Source organism: Sphaeramia orbicularis, chromosome 22 (genome assembly GCF_902148855.1).
Source record: "Sphaeramia orbicularis chromosome 22, fSphaOr1.1, whole genome shotgun sequence".
In the NCBI taxonomy this organism is placed as follows: Eukaryota; Metazoa; Chordata; class Actinopteri; order Kurtiformes; family Apogonidae; genus Sphaeramia; species Sphaeramia orbicularis.
Window position 1 is genome coordinate 15,442,850 of NC_043978.1, and position 17,285 is coordinate 15,460,134.

At 30.5% G+C, this 17,285-nt stretch overlaps 1 protein-coding gene across 1 annotated transcript in view; it reads right to left on the reverse strand.

The window, feature by feature from the left end:
• ky (kyphoscoliosis peptidase) overlaps positions 1 to 17,285 on the reverse strand; it is a 55,277-nt gene that overhangs the window by 17,302 nt on the left and 20,690 nt on the right. The window contains exons 3-4 of the mRNA XM_030126013.1: positions 6,533 to 6,647; positions 6,236 to 6,353 (exon numbers count right to left, since the gene is read on the reverse strand). Coding sequence (XP_029981873.1) covers positions 6,236 to 6,353; positions 6,533 to 6,647 — 233 coding nt within the window. The remainder of the gene's footprint in view (positions 1 to 6,235; positions 6,354 to 6,532; positions 6,648 to 17,285) is intronic.

A 17,285-nucleotide genomic window follows, 5' to 3' on the forward strand; every position in this document is an offset into this window, starting at 1 on the left:
AAAAAAAAAAAGCAATAATACATTGGCTATTTATAAACAATTTTTCAATACTGACTGATCTCTCTGTTGCATTTATTTATTTATATTTGTCAGATTTATTATTTATTTTATTATTATTATTATTAATTTATTTTTATTTTATTTTTTTATTATTATTACTATTATTTGTATTTTATACTTTTTTTTTTTTTTTTAAATCTATGCATTATTTTCTTAAACTTATATGTTCAAATGCTTTTTCTCTTTTGACATCTTAATATTTGTTCTAAATTTTGTACTGTATACTCAAATGTTGTTAATAAAGTTGTTAAAAAAAAAAAAAAAAAAAAAAAAAAAAACAATACATGCGAGGGGCGGGGCTTGTTGTGCCTGGAACCACTTGTTTTTTGGTTTGGTTTGTTTGTTTGTTCACACTTAAGCAGCAAAACTATTAATTCAATTCAGACCAAATTGAGTTCATAGATTACCAGTGACCCAGAATAGATGTCATAACATTTTGGGAACAGTAGGTCAAATTTCAAATTTTTACTGATATTTTTTTTTAAAAATCTTCCCATTTATTTATACTGGGTGAAATATGTGCGAGGGGCGGCGTTTGTTGTGCCTGGAACAAGTTGAATTAACTTTGAAAAATCATTCTGTTTTTTTACATTTATTTACTTGTGAATTTTATGTAAATCACTAAGTTTCATGTAAAAGTCTCAGCAGTTCCATATATCCACATTAGATTTCTACAGTTCATCTATACTGTACCAGAGGCGCAGGTCCGTCTGGTACCATCCACTGTCGGTCTGGATCAGAGGTTCTATTCGTCTGCCTGGACCGTCTTTGCAGAATAGTGTCAGAAGTTATTTTGGTGGAAGTACGCTGCGGTATTCAAATGAAATGCCACAAAAATGTGAGACCTGTCTTGGTCAGAACTTGACATTTTTAGTTGTAGTTTCAGCTCAGAGGTTGTTTTTTCAAGTCACCAGGAGGACTTTGAAGGCACTAGCATACGAACATGCACAGAGCAGAGGGAGGGACAATGACAAACCTGACACTGCACGTTTTAGCGTCCTATCATCCTGTTCACACGGTGTACGGTTGAACGCCTGACGTGAGAAAGCTTTATATTTGACAGATATAGGTGCATTCCAATGATATACATGTATTTAAGTGGCTTGAGTGTGGATGTGTAAGCACGGAAAGACTAATGCAGGGGTGTCAAACTCATTTTAGTTCAGTTCCACATTCAGCCCAATTTAATCTGAAGTGGGCCGGACCAGTAAAATAATAACAGTGAAAAAAGTAAAATTATATTATGATCAGGTTTACATCTACAAAGTTTCCTTAAAAATCTGAAAAGCATGAACAACTTGAATTGTCTTAAGAAAAACAAGTGCAATTTTAACAATATTCTGCCTCCGTTTATCAGTTTATCATTTACACATGTGCATTACAATCGCATAAAACATTTAGTAACAGGCAGAATATTGGTGAAATTGCATTGACTTTTTTTTAAGACATTTCTGTTTGTTCATATTTTTTCAGGTTATTCATGTTTTTTGTAAAAGTATAGTTTGGTAATGTAAACATTTTCATGTAATTTCACTTTTTTACACCAAAAAAACACAAAAAGAGAATTTGGGGTTGTCATTATTTATAGGTTATTATGATAATATTTTACTAATCTGACCCACTTAATCTAATTGGACTGTATGTGTCTGTATGTGGAACCTGAATTAAAATGATTTTAACACCATTGATTGTTAATATCTTCAGTGTAATTTTTGCATTTCACAAGTTCATCCCACGGGCTCGACTGGACCCTTCGGCGGGCCAGATTTAGCCCCCGGGCCGCATGTTTGACACCTGTGCTCTACACTGTGAAAAAAAATCTGTAATTTATCATTTATTTTACAGATTTTTCCTGTATTTTTAAGATACAGGACAATATCAATGAAATGACAAAAACAAACTGTGATTTTACATGTCAAATGTAAAATAACATGAAAAAACTGTAACTGTGAATAGCCATAAAATTTCCATTTTTTATTTTTTTATTTTTTTTTCCCACAGAAAAATACAGTTAAAATACATTTGCAAATTTATCGTAATTTCACAAATATTTCTTTTCTATTTATGAGATTAAACTGTTAATTTAAAGTTTAATACTGTACAGGGTGGGGAAGCAAAATTTACAATGAACATTTAGTTGTTTTTTCTCAGCAGGCACTATGTCAGTTGTTTTGAAACCAAACATATATTGATGTCATAATCATACCTAACACTATTATCCATACCTTTTCAGAAACTTTCGCCCATATGAGTAATCAGGAAAGCAAACGTCAAAGAGGGTGTGATTTGCTGAATGCACTCGTCACACCAAAGGAGATTTCAAAAATAGTTGGAGTGTCCATAAAGACTGTTTATAATGGAAAGAAGAGAATGACTATGAGCAAAACTATTACAAGAAAGTCTGGAAGATACTATTAAAGAAGAATGGGAGAAGTTGTCACCCCAATATTTGAGGAACACTTGCGCAAGTTTCAGGAAGCGTGTGAAGGCAGTTATTGAGAAAGAAGGAGGACACATAGAATAAAAACATTTTCTATTATGTCCATTTTCTTGTGGCAAATAAATTCTCATGACTTTCAATAAACTAATTGGTCATACACTGTCTTTCAATCCCTGCCTCAAAATATTGTAAATTTTGCTTCCCCACCCTGTAAATATTCTGTTGGGTTTCTGTAAATTGGCTTAGAGTCTGGTTTTGACTAACTCAATATATTAAGTGTCATGAGATAACTTTTTTGTCGCAATCTGGCGCTATATAAATAAAATTTGATTGATGGAGTGATTTGATTGGTTTTCCCCTGTAAGTCGCTTTGAAAAGCATCTGCCAAATGCATAAACACAAATAAATAAATTAAAAAATAAATAAAACAAGATAAAATTACTGACAGTTAACCGTAAAAGAAGTATTTGTTCTGGAAGTTTGACAAGACTTGTTTGTTAATTGACAAATATCTTGTGTAATTACGGGAGGTTTCACGGCGGGCCGCATGTTTGACACCTGTGGGCTAATGGAATGTACTTTGTTTCTATTTTTCACACACATTTTGGTTCTATAATGTAAATACTATTAAATGGATTTATTCTAATTTGGTATCGGCCTATTTTGTTTGTTCGATGTTCTGGTTTGAAGTCTAAGGACAGGAGTGAGTGTTTAAAACAAGGGTCTCAAACATGCGGCCCGGGGGCTACATGCAGCCCGCCAAAGGGTCCAATCCAGCCCCTGGGATGAATTTGTGAAATGCAAAAATTACACTGAAGATATGAACAATCAGTGGTATCAAAATCATTTTAATTCAGGTTCCACATACAGACACATACAGTCCGATTAGATTAAGTGGCTCAGACCAGTAAAATATGATCATTATAACCTATAAATAATGACAACCCCAAATTCTCTTTTTGTGTGACTCCATATTTTCTTCTGAATTTGACATAAAAAAAAAAAAAAATCTTACATTATGTCTATAAATAATAACAACTTCAAATTTTTGTCTTTGTTTTAGTGCAAAAAATAGCATTAAATTATGAAAATATTTACATTTACAACCTATCCTGTAACAATTAAACATGAATAACCTGAACAAATATGAACAATGTCTAAGGAAAATTAAGCACAATTTGAACGATTTCCTGCCTGTTACTAAGTGTTTAGTGTCTTTGCAGATCTGATCCATAATGCGCATGTAGAAATAATAAGTTGAGGCAGAATATTGTTAAAATTGCACTTATTTTTCTTAAGAAATTTCAGTTTTTTCAGGTTATTCTCATCTTTTTTGTTTGGATAGTTTATAAAAGGAAGTATTTTCATAATTTAACATGGTTTTTTGCACTAAAACAAAGATAACAATTTGGAGTTGTGATTATTTATAGGTTATTATGTTGTTATTTCTCTGGTCCAGCCCACTGCAGATCAAATTAGGCTGGATGTGACCCCTGAAAGAAAATGAGTTTGAGACCCCTGATTTTATTATGTTATTTGATGATGAGAATGGGGGTGGGATTAAATAAGTTTTTCTTCTTCCCACTCTTTTTCGAGTGTAAATGAATGATTTTGGAATTTTGAATTTACATGTATTCTGTAAATCAGGGGTGTCAAACATGTGGCCCGGGAGCCAAATCCGGCCCACCTTAGGGTCCATTCTGGCCCGTGGGATGAATTTGTGAAACGCAAAAATTACACTGAAGATATGAATCATTTTAGTTCAGGTTCCACATTCAGACCAATTCAATCTCAAGTGGGTCAGATCAGTAAAATACAATTATAATAACCTGTAAATAATGACAACTCAAACATTTTCTCTTTGTAAATGTAAACATTTTTATGTCATTTTACTGTATTTATACTAAAACAAACTATCATTTCTCATAAAAAAAAAAGAATAACCTCAACAAGTATGAACCTGGAATGTCGTAAGAAGTGCAATTTTAACAATATTCTGTCTGTTATTAAATGTTTTGTGTATTTGTGGATTCGCCGTGATCTGTAAGTTTAATGTACATATGTAAATGATAAACTGAGGCATAAAACTGTTAAAATTGCAGTTATTTTTCTTAAGAAATGTCAGTTTGTTTCTGTTATTCACAATAGTTGCTTTTCCATTGACCTTCAAACTGCACAAATATAACTTGCGCATAAAAATTTACCTAATGGAAAAACGACAATTTCACCAAAAGTCTCATTTTTTCGATTAAAACTTTTTGCACTGGCAAGAGGTGGTTTTTCGGGTGTAGCACAAAAGGTATATCACGCAAAACTGCAATGGAAAGACCTTTTTTCGCAACTAGAGTCAGGTGAATTGAAAAAACAGATGTTGACGGACATTACAACAAGCGAAGAAGAGGAAGAAGCATGTCGCTGTATGTGTGGACACACCAGGAAACACAATCATTTTTTAATTTAGTACAAGACAGAGGGGTAATATATAATAATAATGAATATATCTGTAAATCAACACCATATTTACATTCGTCACCATGTTTATGGAATGACTTCTCGTGTCATCTCGCGATAATGAATAAACAAATCATCGCATTTGTTTTTAAAGGAAAAACCGACATTATGCACTTCTGTTTTTTCAACAGTTAGTAAATATCTGTAAAGTTTTACACAGATGTCCAATGGAAAAGCAGCAACAGTTTTAAAGGATAGTTTGTGGATGTGAACGTTTTTATAATGTAATTGTACTTTTTTCACGCTAAAACATGGAGAAAAGTTTGGAGTTGACATTGTCTGTATATTATTATGTTATTATTTTACTGGTCCGGTTTTTACAATTCGAGTTTTTGTAATTTCATTAGTTTTCGTTAATGATAATAATCTTGGTTCCTTGTTTATTTATTATTATTATTATTATTATTATTATTATTATTATTGTCAATTATCTTTTTTTATGGTGCAACAGGGTTGGAATGGTCATGGGTTTGGGTATAAAAAAATTTTAAAAAAAAGACTGTATTATGCTTTTCTAAATGACTCGATATGTAATAAAAACACTTGGAACAAAAAAATAAGTGTCAGCGACAAAAAAGGCCGTCTATACTAGGGCTGTGTATTGGCAAGAATCTGGCGATATGATACAAATCACAATACTAGGATCATGATACGATTTATCACGATATATCATGATACTGTTAAAAAGGCCATTTTTTGTTTGTTTCTTTTTTTTTTTTAAATCATTATTTCCTGGAAGAATTGAATTACACCAGAAATCTGCACAAATACTAAACACATTTTTATTGGATCACAACAGGATCTAATGCCATATCACAAAATTTTCCTGTGTTTAAACTTAAATTATGTTTTTCAGACATTATAGATTAAGATCCTGTTCAAATGTTCATATTCTATTAGTTCAGAACTAACATCAGAACATTATTTTTGTGCAATCCCAACAAAGGAACTAACATCTGCTTCTCTCAGACAGTAAAAAGTGCTTTTAGGATGCTTCAAATAACCAATATTTAATCAAACAGTGTTAGATAATAATAAATAAGATATAAACAATTAAAAAAAAAAAAAAAAAAGAACCTGAGCCATATCTGCATCTGAATAAATACCTAAAAATATCAATACAGTACTTTTTAATATCGATACAGTATTGTGAGATGAAATATCGCGATATATTGCAGAACCGATATTTTCTATCACCCCTAGTCTACACCCAAGCATCTTCACCTGCACATTTCTGTACATAGACTGGAGTATCCACAGCAGACCCCTCGACCGGCGGCGATCACCTCCTCTGGTGAACTCAGCTTCTCCGATCGTCCGAGGAACCCGCTCAGATCGTACTCTACGAAACAAAACAGTCCCTGTATGAGCAAACGGAGCTGAAACCTGAGGCCGATCACTACATACGCTCCATGTTCTGGTGCTTTTCATACACATGCCCTGAACAAATGGTCTTTAATCTGGCAGATATGGAACTGAGGCTACTTTTAGGAGGCACTGTGCAGTTACTAAAATACCCACCGATATTATGGCACAGCCAGACCCAGATGGCCCGAAGTTTCTCAAGCTCAGATCTGGCTCCGTGTGTGATGCTCTGCACGATGGTCTTCACATCATATACTCGCTTTTCCTTTAACTGCAACACACATACACACAGAGTAGAGTAGAATATAGACACAGTAGAGTAGAATAAAAACAGAGTAGAGTTGAGTAGAGTAGAATATAAACAGAGTTGAGTAAAATATAAACAGAGTAGAATAGAGTAAAGTAGAGTAGAATATAAACAGAGTAGAGTAGAATATAAACAGTAGAATAAAATAGAGTAGAATATAAACAGAATAGAATAGAGTAGAATATAAACAGAGTAGAATGGAATATCAACAGAGTAGAATAGAGTAGAATATAAACAGTAGAATAAAGTAGAGTACAATATAAACAGTAGAATAGAGTAGAGTACAATATAAACAGAGTAGAGTAGAATATAAACAGTAGAGTAGAGTAGAGTAGAGTAGAATATAAACAGTAGAATAAAGTAGAGTAGAATATAAACAGAGTAGAATAGAGTACAATATAAACAAAGTAGAGTAGAATATAAACAAAGTAGAGTAGAGTAGAACATAAAGAGAGTAGAATAGAGTAGAGTAGAATATAAACAGAGTAGACAGTAGAACATAAAGAGAGTAGAGTAGAATATAAACAGAGTATTACTCTACTCTGTTTATATTCTACTCTACTCTGTTTATATTTTACTGTACTCTCCTCTCTACTCTGTTTATATTCTACTCTACTCTATTCTACTCTGTTTATATTCTACTCTAGTCTACTCTATTCTACTCTGTTTATATTGTAGAATAGAGTAGAGTAGAATATAAACAGAGTAGACTAGAGTACAGCAAAATATAAACAGAATAGAATAGAATAGAATAGAATAGAATAGAATAGAATAGAATAGAATAGAATAGAATAGAATACAGTAGAGGAGAATAGAATAGAATAGAATAGAATAGAATAGAATAGAATAGAATAGAATAGAATAAAGTACAGTAGAATAGAGTAAAATGGAATAGAATAGAATAGAATAGAATAGAATAGAATAGAATAGAATAGAATAGAATAGAATAGAATAGAATAGAATAGAGGAGAATACAATAGAATGGAGTAGAGTATTTTAGAGTAGAGTAGAATACAGTTCAATCGAATAGAGCACAATAGATTGGAGTAGAATAGAATAAAGTAGAACAGAGTAGAGTAGAAGGGAGTAGAATATAAATAGAGTAGAGTAGAATGCAATATAGTTGAATAGAATAGAGTACAATAGAATAGAGTAAAATAGAATATAGTAGAATAGAGCAGAATACAAAATTACAAAAACTAAAAAAAGATAAGAAAATAGCATATTAAACTTTACAAAATTAAAATAAAATAGAACTAAAAGTAGAGTAAAAATGAAAACAAAAACAGACATAATGGATATAAGACATAACTAAACACTATATTAACAGTACGTATGTGTATGAACTCAAGTCTATTAATAATTGTACATTCATGATTGGAGAATATATTGAATGAATTTTGCACTGATATTGTAATGAAGATTGTTGCACATAATTCCCATAATACATTATTTTGGTCTTTGTTCAAACACAAATGTACAGGTTCTGTTCATTCAGCGATGCGTCGAAGATGGAAACCGTCTCTGTGGTGGTTGTGTTTTTTGTTTTTTTTTTCCCTTCCATCATCTTCCTGCATCAGCCTATTTGTTCAGTGTCATCCTGTGTATTGAACAAACCAGGTTACCCTTAATGCTCAAGGATGTGAGTGCTGCTGAGAGCTGCTGGACTTGTTATGGTTTTATTGCAGTAGATGAACAGTTGTTATCATTCCTCGGTGTTTTTGCTGCAGAGCTCAGGAACACAAAGCCCCGTCTGTTTCATACCATTAATGCTCTTATTTGGCTTTACCTCCTTTTCATTCCTGCTGTAAATGTCCTCGTATTTGCATCAGACATTCTTTTAGCATCTTTCACTATTAAAGGAGTGATATTTAGCTTTTTTTAAAAAATGGAATTATGCATTTTCAAACATTTCCTTGCTTTCGTATCAATCCGACATTGACAAAGACAAAAACTAAGGGAATTTTATCAATGATTTTTATATGTTTTAGTTAGTTTTGTAAACACACAATACAATTTCAGTTATTTATTGTTTTTTCTTTTAATTTTAGTTTTTATTCATTTCAGTTAACGAAAATGTTTTTACAATTCTAGTTTTCGTCATTTCGTTCGTTTTCGTTAACGATAATAACCTTGGTTCCTTATTTATTTATAATTATTATTATTGTCAATTATCTTTTTTTATGGTGCAACAGGGTGAGAATGTTCATCGGTTTGGGTATTAAAAAACAAAAAGCAATGACTGGAATATGCTTTTCTGAATGACTCGATATGTAATCGTCATTTCATTAGTTTTCGTTAACGATAATAACCTTGTTACATACTGACGTTATACTGTTGGGAGGCACATATGTTAAGTTTTAACAACTTTTTAGTTAAAGGAGTGATATTTAGCTTTTTTTTTTTTTTTTATGGAATTATGTATTTTCCAACATTTCCTTGCTTTCGTATCAATCCGACTTTGGCAAAGACAAAAACTAAGGGAATTTTATCAATGATTTTTATACGTTTTAGTTAGTTTTGTAAACACACAATACAATTTCAGTTAGTTATAGTTATTTCTTTTAATTTTAGTTTTTATTCATTTCAGTTAACGAAAATGTTTTCACAAGTCTAGTTTTCGTCATTTCGTTCGTTTTCATTAACGATAATAACCTTGTTACATACTGATGTTATACTGTTGGGAGGAACATATGTTAAGTTTTAACAACTTTTTAGTTAAAGGAGTGATATTTAGCTTTTTTTTTTATTTTTTTTATTTAATTCTGTATTTTCCAACATTTCCCTGTGGCTAAGGCTAAGGCTAAGGGGCTAAGGGCTAAATTTGAGATTTTTTTTTTTTTTTGCTTAATTGAAGATTTCTTTACTTAATTGAAGATTTTTTTACTCAATTCAAGCAAATTTTTTTTTGCTTAATTCAATTCAAGACTGTGGAAATTTTGCACTTGGCAAAAACATCCCAGGGGCCGAACTGGACCCTTTAGCGGGCCACATTTGGCCCCCAGGCCCTATGTTTGACACCCCTGATATAGACGAAGTTATGCTGAAAAAAAAGATACCAAACATGGGTATAGTAAACATTTGTTTATATAGTATACAAAGGCAAAATCAAAAGTACTGAAAAACAGCCAAAAGTGGCTCAGACCACTAAGGGTTAATATTTAAATGTTTCGGCCAGTTTCAACAATATCGCAATAATAATGATAACCGTGATAATTTTTGGCCATATTCAGCAAATTTTGATCTTCAGTGGGCCGGACCAAAAAATAACATAATAGCCTATAAATAATGTGAACTCCAAATTTTTGTCTTTGTTTTAGTGCAAAAAACCCCAGTAAATTATGAAAATACGTACTTTCATAAACTATCCAAAAAACCAAAAAAAAACAAAACAAAAAAACCCTGAAATTTAAATTTAAAAAATATAAGAAAACTTAGTGCAATTTTAACAATATTATTCCTCACCCTCTCATTTGTCCATGCGCATTATGGATCAGATCTACAAAGACACTAAACACTGAGGAACAGGCAGAAAATAGTTCAAATTGGGCTGAATTTTCTACAGACATTTCAGGTTTTTCATATTTGTTCAGGTTATTCACATTTTACTGGTACAGGATAGTTTGTAAATGTAAATATTTTCATAATTTAATGTTATTTTTTGCACTAAAATAAAGAAAAAAAAATAAGTTGTTAAGTCTAGATGTTTTGTTTGGTTTTTTTTTTTTTGCTTAATTCAAGATTTTTTTTTACTTAATTGAAGATTTTTTTTTTTTTTTTTTTGGCTTAATTCAAGATTTTTTGCTAAATTTGAGATTTTTTTTTGCTAAACTAAAGATTTTTTTTTACTTAATTGAAGATTTTTTTACTTAATTGAAGATTTTTTTTTTGGCTTAATTGAAGATTTTTTTACTTAATTCAAGCAAAAACATTTTTTTTTGCTTAATTCAATTCAAGACTGTGGAATTTTTGCACTTGGCAAAAACATCCCAGGGGCCGAACTGGACCCTTTAGCGGCCCACATTTGGTCCCCGGGCCCTATGTTTGACACCCCTGATATAGACGAAGTTATGCTGAAAAAAAAAGATCCTAAACATGGGTATAGTAAACATTTGTTTATATAGTATACAAAGGCAAAATCAAAAGTACTGAAAAACAGCCAAAACAGGCTCAGACCACTAAGGGTTAATATTTGAATATTTCTGCCAATTTCAACAATTCCGCGATAATAATGATAACCGTGATAATTTTTGGCCATATTCAGCAAATTTTGATCTGCAGTGGGCCGGACCAAAAAAATAACATAATAGCCTATAAATAATGTGAACTCCAAATTTTTGTCTTTGTTTTAGTGCAAAAAACCCCCCAGTAAATTATGAAAATACGTACTTTCATAAACTATCCAAAAAACCAAAAAAAAACAAAACAAAAAAACCCTGAAATTTAAATTTAAAAAATATAAGAAAACTTAGTGCAATTTTAACAATATTATTCCTCACCCTCTCATTTGTCCATGCGCATTATGGATCAGATCTACAAAGACACTAAACACTGAGGAACAGGCAGAAAATAGTTCAAATTGGGCTGAATTTTCTACAGACATTTCAGGTTTTTCATATTTGTTCAGGTTATTCACATTTTACTGGTACAGGATAGTTTGTAAATGTAAATATTTTCATAATTTAATGTTATTTTTTGCACTAAAATAAAGAAAAAAAAATAAGTTGTTAAGTCTAGATGTTTTGTTTGGTTTTTTTTTTTTGCTTAATTCAAGATTTTTTTTTACTTAATTGAAGATTTTTTTTTTTTTTTTTTTTTTGGCTTAATTCAAGATTTTTTGCTAAATTTGAGATTTTTATTTGCTAAACTAAAGATTTTTTTTTACTTAATTGAAGATTTTTTTACTTAATTGAAGATTTTTTTTTGGCTTAATTGAAGATTTTTTTACTTAATTCAAGCAAAAAAAAATTTTTTTTTGCTTAATTCAATTCAAGACTGTGGAATTTTTGCACTTGGCAAAAACATCCCAGGGGCTGAACTGGACCCTTTAGCGGCCCACATTTGGTCCCCGGGCCCTATGTTTGACACCCCTGATATAGACGAAGTTATGCTGAAAAAAAAGATCCTAAACATGGGTATAGTAAACATTTGTTTATATAGTATACAAAGGCAAAATCAAAAGTACTGAAAAACAGCCAAAACAGGCTCAGACCACTAAGGGTTAATATTTGAATAGTTCTGCCAATTTCAACAATTCCGCGATAATAATGATAACCGTGATAATTTTTGGCCATATTCAGCAAATTTTGATCTTCAGTGGGCCGGACCAAAAAAATAACATAATAGCCTATAAATAATGTGAACTCCAAATTTTTGTCTTTGTTTTAGTGCAAAAAAAACCCCAGTAAATTATGAAAATACGTACTTTCATAAACTATCCAAAAAACCAAAAAAAACCAAAACAAAAAAACCCCTGAAATTTAAATTTAAAAAATGTAAGAAAACTTAGTGCAATTTTAACAATATTATTCCTCACCCTCTCATTTGTCCATGCGCATTATGGATCAGATCTACAAAGACACTAAACACTGAGGAACAGGCAGAAAATAGTTCAAATTGGGCTGAATTTTCTACAGACATTTCAGGTTTTTCATATTTGTTCAGGTTATTCACATTTTACTGGTACAGGATAGTTTGTAAATGTAAATATTTTTATAATTTAATGTTATTTTTTGCACTAAAATAAAGAAAAAAAAATAAGTTGTTAAGTCTAGATGTTTTGTTTTGGTTTTTTTTGCTTAATTCAAGATTTTTTTTTTACTTAATTGAAGAATTTTTTTTTTTTTTTTTTTTTGGCTTAATTCAAGATTTTTTGCTAAATTTGAGATTTTTTTTTTTTTTGCTAAACTGAAGATTTTTTTTTTTTACTTAATTGAAGATTTTTTTTACTTAATTGAAGATTTTTTTTTTTTTTGGCTTAATTGAAGATTTTTTTTACTTAATTCAAGCAAAAACATTTTTTTTTTGCTTAATTCAATTCAAGACTGTGGAATTTTTGCACTTGGCAAAAACATCCCAGGGGCCGAACTGGACCCTTTAGCGGCCCACATTTGGTCCCCGGGCCCTATGTTTGACACCCCTGATATAGACGAAGTTATGCTGAAAAAAAAGATCCTAAACATGGGTATAGTAAACATTTGTTTATATAGTATACAAAGGCAAAATCAAAAGTACTGAAAAACAGCCAAAACAGGCTCAGACCACTAAGGGTTAATATTTGAATAGTTCTGCCAATTTCAACAATTCCGCGATAATAATGATAACCGTGATAATTTTTGGCCATATTCAGCAAATTTTGATCTGCAGTGGGCCGGACCAAAAAAATAACATAATAGCCTATAAATAATGTGAACTCCAAATTTTTGTCTTTGTTTTAGTGCAAAAAACCCCCCAGTAAATTATGAAAATACGTACTTTCATAAACTATCCAAAAAACCAAAAAAAAACAAAACAAAAAAAACCCTGAAATTTAAATTTAAAAAATATAAGAAAACTTAGTGCAATTTTAACAATATTATTCCTCACCCTCTCATTTGTCCATGCGCATTATGGATCAGATCTACAAAGACACTAAACACTGAGGAACAGGCAGAAAATAGTTCAAATTGGGCTGAATTTTCTACAGACATTTCAGGTTTTTCATATTTGTTCAGGTTATTCACATTTTACTGGTACAGGATAGTTTGTAAATGTAAATATTTTCATAATTTAATGTTATTTTTTGCACTAAAATAAAGAAAAAAAAATAAGTTGTTAAGTCTAGATGTTTTGTTTGTTTTTTTTTTTTTTGCTTAATTCAAGATTTTTTTTTACTTAATTGAAGATTTTTTTTTTTTTTTTTTTTGGCTTAATTCAAGATTTTTTGCTAAATTTGAGATTTTTTTTTGCTAAACTAAAGATTTTTTTTTACTTAATTGAAGATTTTTTTACTTAATTGAAGATTTTTTTTTTTGGCTTAATTGAAGATTTTTTTTACTTAATTCAAGCAAAAAAATTTTTTTTTTGCTTAATTCAATTCAAGACTGTGGAATTTTTGCACTTGGCAAAAACATCCCAGGGGCCGAACTGGACCCTTTAGCGGCCCACATTTGGTCCCCGGGCCCTATGTTTGACACCCCTGATATAGACGAAGTTATGCTGAAAAAAAGATCCTAAACATGGGTATAGTAAACATTTGTTTATATAGTATACAAAGGCAAAATCAAAAGTACTGAAAAACAGCCAAAACAGGCTCAGACCACTAAGGGTTAATATTTGAATAGTTCTGCCAATTTCAACAATTCCGCGATAATAATGATAACCGTGATAATTTTTGGCCATATTCAGCAAATTTTGATCTTCAGTGGGCCGGACCAAAAAAATAACATAATAGCCTATAAATAATGTGAACTCCAAATTTTTGTCTTTGTTTTAGTGCAAAAAAAAACCCAGTAAATTATGAAAATACGTACTTTCATAAACTATCCAAAAAACAAAAAAAAAAAACAAAACAAAAAAACCCCTGAAATTTAAATTTAAAAAATGTAAGAAAACTTAGTGCAATTTTAACAATATTATTCCTCACCCTCTCATTTGTCCATGCGCATTATGGATCAGATCTACAAAGACACTAAACACTGAGGAACAGGCAGAAAATAGTTCAAATTGGGCTGAATTTTCTACAGACATTTCAGGTTTTTCATATTTGTTCAGGTTATTCACATTTTACTGGTACAGGATAGTTTGTAAATGTAAATATTTTTATAATTTAATGTTATTTTTTGCACTAAAATAAAGAAAAAAAAAATAAGTTGTTAAGTCTAGATGTTTTGTTTTGGTTTTTTTTGCTTAATTCAAGATTTTTTTTTACTTAATTGAAGAATTTTTTTTTTTTTTTTTTTTGGCTTAATTCAAGATTTTTTGCTAAATTTGAGATTTTTTTTTTTTTGCTAAACTGAAGATTTTTTTTTTTACTTAATTGAAGATTTTTTTTACTTAATTGAAGATTTTTTTTTTTTTGGCTTAATTGAAGATTTTTTTTACTTAATTCAAGCAAAAACATTTTTTTTTGCTTAATTCAATTCAAGACTGTGGAATTTTTGCACTTGGCAAAAACATCCCAGGGGCCGAACTGGACCCTTTAGCGGCCCACATTTGGTCCCCGGGCCCTATGTTTGACACCCCTGATATAGACGAAGTTATGCTGAAAAAAAAGATCCTAAACATGGGTATAGTAAACATTTGTTTATATAGTATACAAAGGCAAAATCAAAAGTACTGAAAAACAGCCAAAACAGGCTCAGACCACTAAGGGTTAATATTTGAATATTTCTGCCAATTTCAACAATTCCGCGATAATAATGATAACCGTGATAATTTTTGGCCATATTCAGCAAATTTTGATCTGCAGTGGGCCGGACCAAAAAAATAACATAATAGCCTATAAATAATGTGAACTCCAAATTTTTGTCTTTGTTTTAGTGCAAAAAACCCCCCAGTAAATTATGAAAATACGTACTTTCATAAACTATCCAAAAAACCAAAAAAAAACAAAACAAAAAAACCCTGAAATTTAAATTTAAAAAATATAAGAAAACTTAGTGCAATTTTAACAATATTATTCCTCACCCTCTCATTTGTCCATGCGCATTATGGATCAGATCTACAAAGACACTAAACACTGAGGAACAGGCAGAAAATAGTTCAAATTGGGCTGAATTTTCTACAGACATTTCAGGTTTTTCATATTTGTTCAGGTTATTCACATTTTACTGGTACAGGATAGTTTGTAAATGTAAATATTTTCATAATTTAATGTTATTTTTTGCACTAAAATAAAGAAAAAAAAATAAGTTGTTAAGTCTAGATGTTTTGTTTTGGTTTTTTTTGCTTAATTCAAGATTTTTTTTTACTTAATTGAAGAATTTTTTTTTTTTTTTTTTTTTTGCTTAATTCAAGATTTTTTGCTAAATTTGAGATTTTTTTTTTTTTTGCTAAACTGAAGATTTTTTTTTTTACTTAATTGAAGATTTTTTTACTTAATTGAAGATTTTTTTTTTTGGCTTAATTGAAGATTTTTTTACTTAATTCAAGCAAAAAAAAATTTTTTTTGCTTAATTCAATTCAAGACTGTGGAATTTTTGCACTTGGCAAAAACATCCCAGGGGCCGAACTGGACCCTTTAGCGGCCCACATTTGGTCCCCGGGCCCTATGTTTGACACCCCTGATATAGACGAAGTTATGCTGAAAAAAAAGATCCTAAACATGGGTATAGTAAACATTTGTTTATATAGTATACAAAGGCAAAATCAAAAGTACTGAAAAACAGCCAAAACAGGCTCAGACCACTAAGGGTTAATATTTGAATAGTTCTGCCAATTTCAACAATTCCGCGATAATAATGATAACCGTGATAATTTTTGGCCATATTCAGCAAATTTTGATCTTCAGTGGGCCGGACCAAAAAAATAACATAATAGCCTATAAATAATGTGAACTCCAAATTTTTGTCTTTGTTTTAGTGCAAAAAAACCCCCAGTAAATTATGAAAATACGTACTTTCATAAACTATCCAAAAAACCAAAAAAAACCAAAACAAAAAAACCCCTGAAATTTAAATTTAAAAAATGTAAGAAAACTTAGTGCAATTTTAACAATATTATTCCTCACCCTCTCATTTGTCCATGCGCATTATGGATCAGATCTACAAAGACACTAAACACTGAGGAACAGGCAGAAAATAGTTCAAATTGGGCTGAATTTTCTACAGACATTTCAGGTTTTTCATATTTGTTCAGGTTATTCACATTTTACTGGTACAGGATAGTTTGTAAATGTAAATATTTTTATAATTTAATGTTATTTTTTGCACTAAAATAAAGAAAAAAAAAAAAGTTGTTAAGTCTAGATGTTTTGTTTTGGTTTTTTTTTGCTTAATTCAAGATTTTTTTTTACTTAATTGAAGAATTTTTTTTTTTTTTTTTTTTTTTTTGGCTTAATTCAAGATTTTTTGCTAAATTTGAGATTTTTTTTTTTTTTTTTGCTAAACTGAAGATTTTTTTTTTTACTTAATTGAAGATTTTTTTTACTTAATTGAAGATTTTTTTTTTTTGGCTTAATTGAAGATTTTTTTTACTTAATTCAAGCAAAAAACATTTTTTTTGCTTAATTCAATTCAAGACTGTGGAATTTTTGCACTTGGCAAAAACATCCCAGGGGCCGAACTGGACCCTTTAGCGGCCCACATTTGGCCCCCGGGCCCTATGTTTGACACCCCTGATACAGACGAAGTTATGCTGAAAAAAAAAGATCCTAAACATGGGTATAGTAAACATTTGTTTATATAGTATACAAAGGCAAAATCAAACGTACTGAAAAACAGCCAAAAGTGGCTCAGACCACTAAGGGTTAATATTTGAATAGTTCTGCCAATTTCAACAATTCTGCGATAATAATGATAACCGTGATAATTTTGGTCACAATAACCGTGATATGAAATTTTCATATCGTTACATCCCTAATTGGGATTGGGCCTACGTCTGCCTCTCAGCCCTGGTAACATG